This window comes from Topomyia yanbarensis, chromosome 3 (assembly GCF_030247195.1).
Source record: "Topomyia yanbarensis strain Yona2022 chromosome 3, ASM3024719v1, whole genome shotgun sequence".
Lineage (NCBI taxonomy): Eukaryota > Metazoa > Arthropoda > Insecta > Diptera > Culicidae > Topomyia > Topomyia yanbarensis.
This window is the reverse complement of record NC_080672.1, coordinates 428186907-428201655: the sequence shown is the minus strand read 5'-3', so window position 1 is coordinate 428201655 and position 14749 is coordinate 428186907. Positions and strand designations below refer to the sequence as shown.

At 41.4% G+C, this 14749-nt stretch overlaps 2 protein-coding genes across 2 annotated transcripts in view; one reads left to right on the top strand and one right to left on the bottom strand.

The window, feature by feature from the left end:
- The window catches only part of LOC131687315 (scavenger receptor class B member 1), a 157662-nt gene that overhangs the window by 75930 nt on the left and 66983 nt on the right, over window positions 1-14749 (bottom strand). The gene's annotated exons all lie outside the window — the stretch shown is intronic.
- Window positions 8504-9562, top strand: LOC131688422 (uncharacterized). The gene has a single exon (XM_058972627.1). The coding sequence runs from the start codon at window positions 8504-8506 to the stop codon at window positions 9560-9562; it is 1059 nt and encodes a 352-aa protein (XP_058828610.1).

Genomic DNA, 14749 nt, shown 5'->3' with positions numbered 1-14749 from the left:
GTATTCAATTTAAGACAAAAATTATAGTTATTCAGATAAATAGAATAGCATTCGGTCTAATTGTTCATTCAGCTTAACTGCGTTCGGCCAATCGACATTCGGCTAAAAGGCACCAGTGCATCGTATTTGTTACATATTGAATAAAGTGGGGACAATTCGAACCCTTTTGATACGGTCGCAATAAAAGGGGCGACAAACTAAACTTTCTGCCCCGAGCGGCAAAACACCTCGCGCCGCCAGTGGATGAATTGCTCGTTGAAATAGATTCCCGTCATCCGCCTCTTTTAGTTGAGCAGACATGTAATGTAACTGACGCAGTGGAAATGTTTTCGTCGACACAACTGTTTGAAATAGATGTCTCAGCACCGCATCCTAGACCAAAACTCTTTTGGCCCATATAGGGAGCACATAATGGACCCTCTTCCGGATGTAATAAAACAGGTGGAGAAAGCACTTGAAGAGTGTAATCCAACGTGGGAGAGATAGTCTCTCTTTCCTTAAAGACATTATACATGCGAGCCACTACATAGCTCCTACGCCGCACACACCCATCTCCCCTACCTAACCATGTATCTGACATGAGCAAATATAAAAATACGTTTTTCAGTACACTAATCTTGCCGGTGTACGACGAAACTGCTATTTGAGGAAGCTAGAATATTTTCCTATACAATCAACCCGAGTTTTTGACGGAAATCCATCTGTAGCTCTTATTTTTAGCGAAAATATCACTCCTCTTCACTTGGGGTTTTTTCGAAACACTCTTATTTTTCTTCTTCTCATTTTCAGAACACTTTTTCAAATGCACTTTAATCACACACCACTGAAAAAACACCCGCGAAACTTTAATCGTTTACTAACTAAACTTAAAATTTTCTGCCAATGTGCAGATGACCGAAGGAAAATGTCCGAAAACTCATATTTGTGCGTTTGAATTTTCACTTCGAATTCCATTTTTTTCAATGTAAACAAGCGCGTCGGTGCCTAGCAACAAGCGTGCGTTCCTGACTTCCACATATCTTAACCTTTCGATAATAAGTCTCTAGAACGCGTCAAGCATGCCATGCAAAACAAACTGTCATCCGAACATAAAATCTGTTTCAATCCTCGGCCAACTGCGGATCTGTTTGGCCTCAATTAGGCAAATAGTACTGTGTCACATAGCAAAACCCTCACACTCTCTACTTGTTGGTATCAGGCGATTCTAGCCATTCCCCCCAGAGCACTTTTTTCTAGACCATTCGTCAGAGCGGAAAAGTTGATTCACCGTTCGCAACCAATAACCGATAAATGTTGCAACTTGGTATGCGGTAGCTGGCGGTAATAAAAATCAAACTTGTTTGTTTACTACTGCTAGAATCGGTCCGCGTGTACCAAATGATCGCGGATTTGACGCAATCTCGCGCGCCGGTCGATACTTCTAGAGTTAGTTTTGAGTTATTTCAGCCCCCCAAAAGAAATGAAATTATAGCCTTCGAACGGATGGATTGAAGTTCTGTCTTAAGCTCGGCCGCTTTTCGTGTCTCGTTCGATTCATTGTTGGTGTTTGTGAAGGCTGATGCGACCTAGAGCTGACAAACGGGCTGTGTGTTGGTGAAAAACGGCAAGCGGAAAAACTAAACGCAATGTAAATAGTAGGCTATGCACAAATCGCGTTAGTTCTAAAGCTTCTTGGCTACCAGGCTTCCCTTGGCAATATTGATTGCCACTGCGGATGATGAATAAGCTGTTAATTTTCAACCTAAACACAAGCGCATCACAACATTAGGTATCTATCGGGCGGTGTGCAGTTCCAGCGTGGTTGGTTAATAAACGAACTATTTCATTGCCTGACCTACGATCGAGTATACCCCATATGTGTATAGTCATGTCAATGAATGAGCTGAGCCGCACGAGTGTAATTAGTATAAACTTGATACTTGAAAACGGTACTGCATCCGATGGATTTCAACACGACGACTTCAACTGCCAAGTGTCGGAGTTCCACGTTGCGTAATTATTCTAGGATTTGTATACTTTATTTTTGCCACCCCTCTTCACTGGCCATTGATTCGGATCAGGTGCGCAGACAACTAACGATAATGGTCTCGGATGGATAGAGTGGAGGGATTGTTGCTGCTATTCGAGTAGGACGGACAGTAGCTCAAGGATAGGTAGAAACTTGAGTGATGGATACTGAGGAATGCAGAACATTGTCAACAGTCTAGCTATGTCTATTTCGATCAATTGAGGATGGACGGGAATGTTAGTATAAGAAACATAATCAAAGCAATCGAGAAATTATTTTATAATCAATGTCGGATTTATAGACATAATCAAGTTCTCTTTCTCGCTTCTCCCACATGGCCGATCGCGTACGTGAAATACCACTTTCAAAAGTTCAAGAACGGGAATTCGTCACCAATTAATCCGGCAATGCAACCTCAGATGACACGCGTGCCAACGCCTCAAACAAAACCAAGCTGACTTTCACCTTAACCCAGTTATCCCCGAATTGGTAAGAAAGGCTCAACTCGGCAACACGCATTGTCGACGTCGTCGCTACCAGCTAGCCGTCACCGAGAGTCAAGTTCAATTTCGGCCCAACTCTTTTCCGACTGCAGCGAGTAGCTTCTAGCCCTCCATCGTTCAGCCGTCGCAGGAAAAAAAAGAGCAACGATAAAGTTTCAATAAAATATTTTCGCGGACAGTTATTAGCGGATTCCCTGCCGAGGGAATGAGTTGAACTTCACACCGTCACCGCCACCGCACAAACCGTCAACTTCCAAACAAGTCATCGCAAAACCGGTTGCGGTGCCACCAACTAGATAGATGGTCCTTTTTTCGTACCTATACCTACTGGCGTGTGTTGGTTATCGTATCGGTTTCTGCGCTGACCTTTGTCAATTTATCTTGACTTGGGGAAGCGAACGACGGCTGAGAGCAACGCGGTTAACAACCAGTTAGAGGAATGACTTCTTGGACAACCGAGAGAAAGAAAACAAAAGAAATGAAATTAAGTCACGCCATATCGGTTTGAGCGTGCCTTCAATTCGATAGAGTTTTTTTATTTCGACTGACTTGTCAGATCCTTACTGAGTATTGAGTTATTTCTGAAGGTGTCCATAATGTTTTTTGACAGACCTATTCGAACCATAAAAATGACATCATTACTTCAAACCATAACCTTATCTGTCAGCACAATTAAAACCAATGTTTTATGCTGTTAAAACACCTGCCCAGGCCCACTTGCACTTACTTTTCAGGTTTTAGTGGCTGATAAGCACAAACTTCCTTTTTAAACCACTATAACTTTCACTTCACATCAAAGAAGAGTTTAAACATTTAATCTTATTTTTGACATGGCATTTGATCAAAAACCACTATTTCAATTATGCTGCCATTTCATAACGTAATATCTACGGGTAATTAGAAAACCAAAACTTTTACTTAATCCCAAGAAGTTTTTAATAGCATTACAATGATAGTGGAAATAAATGGCGACCAAAATAATTTTTGAGATTAAATGCAACAATTTCACTTAACAGCCTTATTATTGAAAAAATGGTTTAACTTTTAAAACATAAAACAAATGATTTCAAGCCCCGACTCTCCCTTATTAATAAATTGGAATTTCCCTTGCTATATGTGCAAGTCTTTAAAATGTAGCAGAATGGAAATAAAATTGAAAACATTCTTTAACAAAAATCAATCAAAGCAGGCGACGCAAAAAATGGAATTCGAAGTGAAAATTCAAAAGCACAAATGAGAGTTTTCGGACATTTTCCTTCGGTCATCTGCACATAGACAGAAAATTTGAAGTTTTATTAATAAACGATTAAAGTTTCGCGGATGTTTTTTGCACTGGTGTGTGCTTAAAATGCATTTGAAAAAGTGCACTGAAAATGAGAAGAAGAAAAATAAGAGTGTTTCGAAAACAAACCCCAAGTGAAGAGGGGTGATATTTTCGCACAAAATAAGAGCTACAGATGAAATTCCGTCAAAAACTCGGGTTGATTGTGTAGGAAAATGTTCTAGCGTCCTTCAAGTAGCAGTTTCGTGGTACACCGGCAATGTTAGTGTATTGAAAAACGTATTTTTATATTTGCTCAATGTCAGATACATGGTTAGGCAGTGGAGAGGGGTGTGTGCGGCGTAGGAGCTATGTTGTGGCTCGCTTGTATATTGTCCTTAAACAGGGTGAATTTTATCACTCGATTTTTTTTCGTACTTTGCCTACTTAGCCGTAATAGTCCACCGAACCATTTAAAGTTGAAATGAGTTGTACTCTGAACTCATAAAACCCTCATTTGTTATACTTTTAGAGTATATCGTTTGGTTTTTGGGTACATAAACTACAAAAAACCGAAATTTTATTTTTACCTTATATTTGCGGAGCTTTTTAAAAAAAATCTTTCGTGATACTAGTTTTCAATTGCTTCAAATTATTTCAAGATTAAATTCGCAATATTTTTTTTCATATTATATACTCCAACATCTTAAAATGGGCAAAACTCTTTATTAATTGATGAACCAACGAAATAAAACAAATTTAGCACTCATGAATGTTTTCAGATTCTTTTATTCTAGTTGCACTCGAAATATACGAATTTTGGTCACTCGAACTTTGCAATGTATTCAGGCCCGTAGCAGGGATGGAATACACCTCAGAGCGAATAAAGAGAAGCATAAAAACGCTCTTTGCACTTTTCATGCGAACCACCGCTCTTCTCTTTTACAGTAAACCTCTTCTCTTCGATGTGTGTGGCTCCCATGTGTGCATTCTATTCCATGGCTGCACACATAAAAGAGTGGAAATAAAGAGGCTCTTTAGTGTGCAAAAATCCTAAAAACATCTCTACACCCAGGTTTTTGTTTACGCTGGGGATACGTACCGCGTAAAAAACCGCCGTAATTGGAAAATCCGCGTAAAAAACTCAACAAAAGAGATTATTTTTGGAAAAAAAATTTACGCGGATTTTCCAATTAACGCGGTTTTTGCAAAAATATACCTTTTCAAAATTAAAAGAATAATGATTGTAAGAGAAAAAATTCTTTGCGTTTGGGTCCATATTTGTTATCTTTAGAGGTTGATTCAATTTATCAGAATGTACAGATGCAGAGTTTTGCTTGAACTCAAATCGTTTTTTATTTCCAAAAAGAAAACGTTTCACATAATCTTAGGAAAAAGAGAAAAACCAATTTTCATAATTTCCTACTTTTCCATTTTCCGATTTATTTTCAATGGACATATCCTTTACCTACATATTCCATGATTCGTTCCGGATTCTCACAATCTGGCCAATTACTTTTAATTGCTTCGAAACCCACATGCTTGAAAAAAAAAAAAGAAAAACAATAACTGTTGACAGGATCTGAACGCAACGCAATCTGCCATTGTATATGCATGGTGCGTCAAAGTATCCGTCGTACGTTTTAGTACTCAACGGATACGGCGAAGTCGAAGTCGGCGCTGACGCTATTCTGTTAGGTGAAGATATGTGGAAGCCAGCAAGGCACGCTTGTTGCTAGGCACCGACGCGCTTGTTTACATTGAGAAAAAATGGAATTCGAAGTGAAAATTCAAACGCACAAATAATAATTTTCGGACATTTTCCTTCGGTAATCTGCACATTGGTAGAAAATTTGAAGTTTAGTTATTAAACGATTAAAGTTTCGCGGGTGTTTTTTCAGTGGTGTGTGATTGAAGTGCATTAGAAAAAGTGTTCTGAAAATGAGAAAAAGAAAAATAAAAGCGTTTCGAAAAGAAACCCCAAGTGAAGAGGGGTGATATTTTCGCACAAAATAAGAGCTACAGATGGAATTCCGTCAAAAACTCGGGTTGATTGTATAGGAAAATGTTCTAGCTAGCAGTTTCGTGGTACACCGGCAAGGTTAGTGTATTGAAAAACGTATTTTTATATTTGCTCATGTCAGATACATGGTTAGGCATGGAAGAGGGGTGTGTGCGGCGTAGAAGCTATGTTGTGGCTCGCATGAATAATGTCCTTAAAGTATGTCAATTTGCAAAAAATCATATCAATGCAGGTTCAAACTTGCCCACTTTGCACAGCGGCTGCCAATATCCGAGCACGGCGGTCCAATATGTTGTGTGACAGAAAAATGAATAACTTCTGGAAAATATAATAACGCTAAAAAGTATGCAAATTACTCGGACAATTCAATAATTCGTAAAGAAAAGCTTATCTGTTTTGTTTTGATCCCAGAGATAGCAATTTTGGACACGAGATACACTCTTCCAAAGCAATGCGCATGAGGGCGTTGTGACGTGTGGCGTTGCAAATATGTAAGTTCTCTCGGGCTGCATCAAAGTGGGCCATGCGTCGAAGGAGCGCACTGTTACAAAATCTTCCACAACTCTCGATAAGAACAAAAATGAAAAAAATATCAATACAGATTATTAAATGTGATAGATTGCCGCGTAATTTGACTCACATTTTTTGGAAAATTTTAGCGTGAAGGACACAAGAAAAAATACAATTGAAATTTTAAATAGATGAAAACTACCATTATTCACACAATTACACTGTAGAAATATTTTTATGAGATAGTGTAAATATCATTCCATAAGTGTACAAAAATTCATTCAATTATCATCGCTGGTTTTGAGATACTAAATTTGCAATATTGTCATGCCATAAAGTTAAAAGGTTAATATCTTAAAGAAGAAAAGGAGTTTTAACGAAATATTTGTACCAAAATCTACATGAGATGAGTAAAGCCTTGACATGGCTTTACTCATCTCTATTCCAACGGCTAAAATTACACATTAAGTTTGATACAACGGGTGCAGTAAAATTTGAATAGTATCCCGTTCGGTAATCAATTCAGTAAAACAATTTTATTACCGAGTCTCCGCAAAAAATATTTATGAACACCTGTCAATAAGGGTATATGGTTTTTGTAAATTTCTGCCGATAAAAGTTGAGGAATGCAGACTAGTTCAGTAAATCGAGAATTAAATTTGGCGAATGACCAGTAAAAGTAGCATGTTTGGTCAGGATTTTTTTAATATTATACAGAAAACTTGTATACAAAATAATTGTCGTGCATCGACACCCTGTAATATCCTGGACATTACTTACCCCTAGTTTTTTGGAAAATGAAAACAAATTTATGTTTTCGAATAGATGTGCATGAGTCAAGGTGACATATGACCCATTAATCAGAAGTAAGAAAATACCTATAATAATTTGGATCTGAAAAGGGACCTTTGCGAGAAAATGCATCTTACATTCCTAAATCCTAAATAGCTGACATTTTCGAGTTGTTTTTTTAACGTCAATTATTGCCGCTGTACTGAACAGGATAAATAGATTTTTGCGCGATCTGTTAGGGAATATTCTCAAAAATTGTGCAACAGGTTCCATAGAGAACACAATTACTATAAATTACGATAAAAATGTTTTTGAAAAAGCATTCATTAGTTGTGATTTGATTGGTTCTCTACAGTTAACCAAGCATAAATTTTGCAATCGAATGCAATTCAAATTTTCACTGTTGCTATCGGTAACGGAAAATATTAAAAAAAATAGTCTTTACTTCATGGTAGAACCCTGAAAAGGGCTGTGTTGGTTCACGCAAAACGTTTGGCCCCACTGCGTGAGAAGTTCCATTCTCACGCAAGGATCGGTGCTACCGGGCGCCAGTTATACCGGTTTTTCTAGCCCTTCTGGCAACCGGGATGATACGATGTGGTGAGCCAACATTAGCTCACACTGTGAGAATGACACAGAAAATTCAGTCGAAAATAAACCTGCAACCAGACGAGATCGCTCTTCTTTCGATCCCTTAATTAGTGTAATTAGTTTTCAAGTGCATGTAATGTGTAACCCGTATGTAGGTGAATAAATGTGTTCAGTTCAGTAAAAAGTGCAGTGTTTAGTCAGCCCGAAAACTCTTGTAGTAAGTTCTTCGTTGCTGCTGCTGTTTGGTTCTACTGATGATAGCAGTCACTGTAAGCTTTCGCTGCTTCCCGTGCAGTTTTGTTTTTCGCTCGCCTTAATTGCGAGCTGCTATTGGGTGATCGTCGTTCTACTGCTGCTCATCGGTGATGTTCGTTACCTGCGCCAGGTAAACTTGCCTGCTGCAAATAGGGTAAGTGGACCCATTATCACCCTCGTCCCGACCGGAAAATTCTGGTGACTTCGCAGAAAAAAAGGAATCACAACGTAGGGTAAACGACTTCATAATTTTTGGTGCCGTGGCTAGGATCGGTGACGCAGGTGACATTGAGGCTCGAGTACCTGAATGGAGTATGGAACAACCTGGAGACAGTACAGGCGTAGCTTGAGGACAACGACACAACCGAGGAAGGTAGGGCAGAACACACTGCCACTCGTGCATCCTTTGAACGTCGGCTATTTGAAATAAAAGCCAGTCTCATTTCAAAATTGCCTCCTATTCCTAACAATCGGAGCCCTGTTCCCCTATATGTGTCCTCCACTCTCTCTCTGGTATCAAGTTGCCGACGATTTCTTTGCCCGAATTTGATGGAGATTACATGCAATGGCTTGCATTCCATGATACATTCTTGGCGCTCATTCATTTAAATCTGGAGGTCCCGGATATTCAAAAATTTCACTATTTGCGGGCAGCTGTCAAGGGAGAAGCTGTTCAGTTGATCGAGTCGATTGGTATCAGTTCCTTTAACTACGTTTTGGCTTGGCAGACATTGGAGAATCGGTATTCGAATGACTACTTGCTAAAGAAGCGGCATGTGCAGGCACTCTTCGATGATTCACTGAAGGCATGGGAGGACCATGCGTCGACGGTAGCGAATCCGGACTACGCCTGTCTCATCGAGTTTCTGCAGCGGAGAACACGAGTGCTAGAATCCATCTCTGTGAACCATCATACAGTAGAATCAGCGTCAACTTCTGGTATTTCAGCTCATCCACCAAAGAAGAATCATCTCCACTCTCAGTTCCGCTTTACTTCGTGTGCATCGACTGCAAGTTTAGGTGAAAAGTGCATCGCCTGCAACCAGTCGCATTCCGTGACGAAGTGTCAGAAATTCAATCGGATTTCACCGAGTGAACGTCAGCAGCTTGTGAATTCCAAACGCCTTTGTCACAACTGCTTGAAGGGTGATCATTTTGTCCGCAATTGTCCTTCAAATTTCAGCTGTCGGAAGTGCAATCGACGTCACCATACGCTTCTTCATTCCGGGCAGAGCGATGGTTCCCGAAAAAACGTTAGCGAAGGAGCTTCCTCTAGTCCTGGTGCAATCGCTTCGACTACGCCATTTAGTGGATCTTCTGTGGTCGAGTCATCTACGCAATTTACGGTGGCTGCTACTGAGAATGTTCCTGTGGACGAAGTTAGTTCTGCTCTACAACATCCTCGCGAAGACGTCTTTCTTCTCACTGTCATTGTGATGGTCATCGACACCTACGGTGTGGAACATCTAGCTCGTGCACTTCTGGACAGTGCATCTCAGCCGAATCTCATCACGGATCGCATGGCGCAAATTCTACGATTGCGGCGACAACCCGTAAATGTTACGGTACAGGGAGCCGGCAAGCTATCTAAGCCGGCACATGAATCGGTGTTCGCATAGGTACATTTAAGGACGGGTGACTTTTCGTGTGGTGTCAACTTCTTGGTGATGGACAAAGTGACGGCAAATGTCCCTTCGCAAAGTGTTTCAACTGTGGGATGGAAGATTCTGAAGGGGTTGCTTCTGGCTGATCCATCCTTCAACGAAAGTCAACCGATCGACATGGTTTTGGGTGCTCGGCATTTCTACTCCTTCTTCCTCAGCGCTGCACGCATGCAGCTTGACAGAAATCTTCCGATTCTGGCTGACAGCGTCTTCGGCTGGATTATCGTAGGCTCGGCTAGCACAACCCCCCCCCCGATGCTTGGCGAATCCAGAAGCAGTGCGCAGCGACGATTCGGAAATCTGAAAAGACGACTGGAACGAGACTCGAAATTGAAGGACGAATATCATCAGTTCATGCGAGAGTATCTCTCCCTCGACCACATGCGGCTGGTCGAAGTGGACGACGAACGCAACTCTCCAACCTACTATCTACCCCACCACACTGTAATTAAGGAAGCAAGTACGACGACCAAGGTCCGGGTTGTGTTTGACGGCTCTGCAAAAACTTCTTCCGGCTTCACCCTCAATGAAGCTCTTTGCGTAGGTCCCGTGGTGCAGGACGATCTGCTGAACATCATCTTGCGGTTTCGAACCTTTCCCGTTGCTCTCGTCGGAGATATTGCCAAAATGTACAGGCAGGTACAGGTCCACTCTGAGGACACATCGTTACAACGCATTCTGTGGCGATTCTCCCAACATTCACCAGTACAGATTTACGAGCTACTGACCGTTACTTACGGCTTAGGTCCATCATCGTTCTTAGCGACACGAACTCTCCAGCAACTAGAGGTGGATGAATGTGATACGTACCCGGTAGGTGGTCCAGCATTGAAAAAGAGCTTCTACGTCGACGATTTCATCGGTGGAGCTGAAAGCATTGAAGAAGCTATCCGTATGCGAGCAGAACTGAGCGAACTTCTGCAGAAGGGAGGATTCGAGCTCAGAAAATGGACGTCGAACTGTCTCGAAGTCCTCCAAGGTCTCCCCACGAAACCATCAAAGCACTTGAAATCAGCTGGGAGCCTGAAGAAGATTACCTCCCTTTTCATTCGCAGATTCGAACAAGCAGTGAACCTCCAACGAAGCGGTCTATCCTCTCCGACATCGCTAAGTTATTTGACCCTCTTGGACTCATTGCCCCCGTCGTTGTTCGTGCGAAAATCCTGATGCAGGAATTGTGGTTGTTGTTCTGTGATTGAAATGATCCTGTTCCAGAACCGATCAAATCGAGATGGGAAATCTACCACCAAGAGCTGGTGAAAATGTCTGGGCACCATGTCAACAGATATGCATTTCTTCCGAGTTCTGTTATACAGCTGCAAACTTTTTCGGATGCTTCCCAGGCAGCATATGGAGCTTGTACGTACGCTCGATGTGAAGACGACCAAGGAAATGTGAGGATTCAACTGCTAGCGTCGAAATCTCGAGTAGCCCCGCTGAAACGAACCACCATCGCCCGTTTGGAATTATGCGCAGCCGTGCTAGCCGCTCATCTACACGCGCGAATCAAAAAGGCCACCGACGTCAACGTTTCTGTATCGTACTTTTGGTCAGTAGTTACGATCACCTCCGAACGACTGGCTGACCTTCGTCGCAAACAGAGTCTCGGAAATCCAGCAGTACACGAACGGATGTCAGTGGAAACACGTTCCCGGAGCTGAAAATCCTGCCGATCTGGTCTCGCGCGGCATGTCAGTCGACTAATTTCTACAAAGCGACTTGTGGAGCTGTGCCCCAGCCTGGTTGTCACTGTCACCACAAGATTGGCCAATCTTCATTCCCCCAGGCGTGCCAGCAGAAGAGTTGGAGTTAAAAACTACGGTTGCACTCACTCAAGCAGTTCCGACCGTTCATCCCTGGTTTCTCCGTTGGTCTTCCTACAGCCGATTACTCCACGTCATCGGATATTGCATGCGATTTGTCACCAACACCCGCTCAAAAGCACAAACCCAACCTTCGCCAGGCCCCATTTCCATCGACCAATCACCAATATAAACGGAATAACAAGCCCAAACGAAATGCAATCCTGGAATGACAATAAATAGACGGCCCCCTAATCCTTGGTGGGACAAAGAGTGCTCTGATGCATATGAAGCTAAACAAGTTGCCTACAAAGAAATTATGAAACAGAAAGGGGGTATACGTGAGAACTTTGAAAATTATTTCATTTTGCAAAACAAATTTGACAGTATAAGTCGTGCCAAAAAGTCTAGTTATTGGAGACGCTTCGTTGATGGCTTGTCAAGAGAAACATCAATGAGTACTCTTTGGAACACAGCCAGAAGAATGAGGAATCGAAACGTGACTAATGAAAGCGAAGATTTTTCGAATCGTTGGATATTTAATTTTGCCAAGAAAATTTGTCCAGATTCTGCTCCTGCGCAGAAAATCATTCGCGATGCTCCCACAAGTAACGATTTCATAGACAGCCTTTGACAATGATGGAATTTTCAATTGCACTCCTCTCATGCAACAATAATGCTCCGGGACTAGACAGAATTAAATTCAACTTGGTGAAGAATCTGCCTGACCTAGCAAAAAGACGCTTGTTGAATTTATTCAATAAGCTTCTTGAGCAGAATATTGTCCCGCGTGACTGGAGACAAGTGAGAGTTATCGCCATTCCAAAACCGGGAAAACCAGCCTCCGATCATAACTCGTATCGACCGATTGCAATGCTATCCTGCATCAGGAAATTGTTGGAAAAAATTATCCTACGACGTCTCGACAATTGGGTTGAGGCGAACGGCTTGCTCTCAGATACCCAGTTTGGTTTTCGGAGAGGAAAGGGAACGAATGATTGCCTGGCGCTACTTTCGTCAAAAATCCAACTCGCTTACGCAAAAAAAGAACAAATGGCGTCTGTGTTCTTAGACATAAAAGGAGCATTCGACTCAGTCTCCATTGATGTTCTCAAGGAGAAGCTACATCAATGTGGTCTTTCACCGATATTAAATAATTATCTATACAATTTATTGTCAGAAAAGCACATGCATTTTTCATATGGCGATTTGGCGACACTCAGAATAAGTTACATGGGCCTCCCACAAGGCTCTTGTCTAAGCGCCCTTCTCTATAATTTTTACGTGAATGACATTGATAATTGTATTGTCAGCCCATGCACTCTAAGACAACTTGCAGATGATGGGGTGGTTTCTGCCACAGGACCAAAAGCTATAAATTTACAACAACCATTGCAAGATAGCTTGGATAATTTATCAATTTGGGCTTTAAAACTGGGCATCGATTTCTCTACGGAGAAAACAGAGTTGGTCGTTTTCTCAAAGCAGCGTGATCCGGCTCAGCTTCAGCTTCAGTTGGTTGGTAGAACGATAGCCCAAGTCCTGACTTTTAAATACCTTGGAATTTGGTTCGATTCTAAAGGCACATGGGGAGGCCACATTAGGTATCTAATAACGAAATGCCAACAAAGGATAAATTTTCTGCGAACAATAACAGGATCATGGTGGGGTTCTCATCCAAGTGACATGATAAGATTGTATCAAACAACAATACTTTCAGTAATGGAATATGGGTGCATCTGTTTCCGTTCAGCTGAGAACACTCATATTATTAAACTGGAACGGATACAATATCGTTGTTTACGAATTGCCCTAGGCTGCATGCAGTCGACCCATACGATGAGTCTTGAAGTACTAGCGGGAGTTCTTCCTTTAAAAGACCGATTCTGGGATCTCTCCTCTCGTTTACTTATTCGATGTGAGGTTATGAATCCACTGGTAATTGAAAATTTTGAAAGACTTGTTGAGCTTCAACCCCAAACCAGATTCATGACAGTGTATTTCAATCACATGTCACAAGAAATAACGCCTGCTAGGTCTGTTCCCATATACGTCAATATACTAGATACTCCTGAATCCACTTTATTCTTCGACACGTCCATGCAAGCAGAGATTCGTGGAATTCCGGATCATCTACGCTCGCGAGAGATCCCTAAAATATTCACAAGTAAATATCAACACATAGACTGCCTTAAAATGTTTTACACTGATGGGTCACGAATCAGTGAGGCCACTGGTTTCGGTATTTTCAACAATAATTTTTCAATTTCTCTCAAACTTGCAGAACCCGCCTCTGTTTATATAGCGGAACTAGCAGCAGTTCACTATAGTTTGCAAATAATTAATACTTTACCCTCGAACCATTACTTTATCCTCACTGATAGTCTCAGCACAATTGCAGCTCTACGCTCAAAGAGGATTGATAATCAAGATCCATTCTTTTTGGGGAAGATACGAGAATCTCTGAGTAACCTAACAAGAAAATGTTATAAATTTACCCTAGTGTGGCTCCCCGCCCATTGCTCTATTGCGGGAAATGAGAAAGCTGATAATTTAGCCAAGATTGGTGCACTAGATGGTGAAATATATGAAAGACCCATCGCTTACAATGAATTTTATAGCGCTTCTCGACAGAGGACACTTGCTAGTTGGCAAACATCTTGGGACAATGGAGATCTGGGACGATGGCTACACTCAATTATCCCTAAAGTATCAACGAAGGCATGGTTCAAAGGATTGGATGTAAGTCGGGACTTCATCCGTGTGATGTCTAGGCTCATGTCCAATCATTATACTTTAGATGCGCATCTCCGTCGTATTGGGCTCGCTGAGGGTAATCATTGTGCTTGTGGAGAAGGTTACCATGACATTGAGCATGTTGTTTGGTCCTGCACTGAATATCGTGAAGCCAGATCACAATTAGTAGATTCTTTACAAGTCCGAGGAAGACCAATCCATGTTCCTGTTAGAGACATCCTGCCGTATCGCGATCCTCTATACATGGAACTTATCTATCATTTTCTAAAAACAGCGTCTGTCAAAATTTAATTAAATTCATCTCCTCATACTCTCATCCAAGGCTAATCATTCACCAATTAAAGGGTCCTAGAATATTTAGTTTTTAAATTTAGACAATAACAGAAAAAAATACACCCGAAAATACTAGATCAGTATGAAATACAACAATGTAGGGAAAAAGGAAACAATAAAGTGATTTCAGTGTTAGTTTTAGACAAAGTACTAGTATAGTTAAAATTAGTCTTAAGGATTTTTGTAACGTGCTATGTAAAAAAAGAAACTGGCGTAAAAAGCTATTGCAAATGCCGTGTCAAATAAACGT

Bases quoted from the DNA above. Each gene is read 5' to 3' on its own strand.
- LOC131688422 (XM_058972627.1), top strand. From the start codon at position 8,504: ATGCAATGGCTTGCATTCCATGATACATTCTTGGCGCTCATTCATTTA.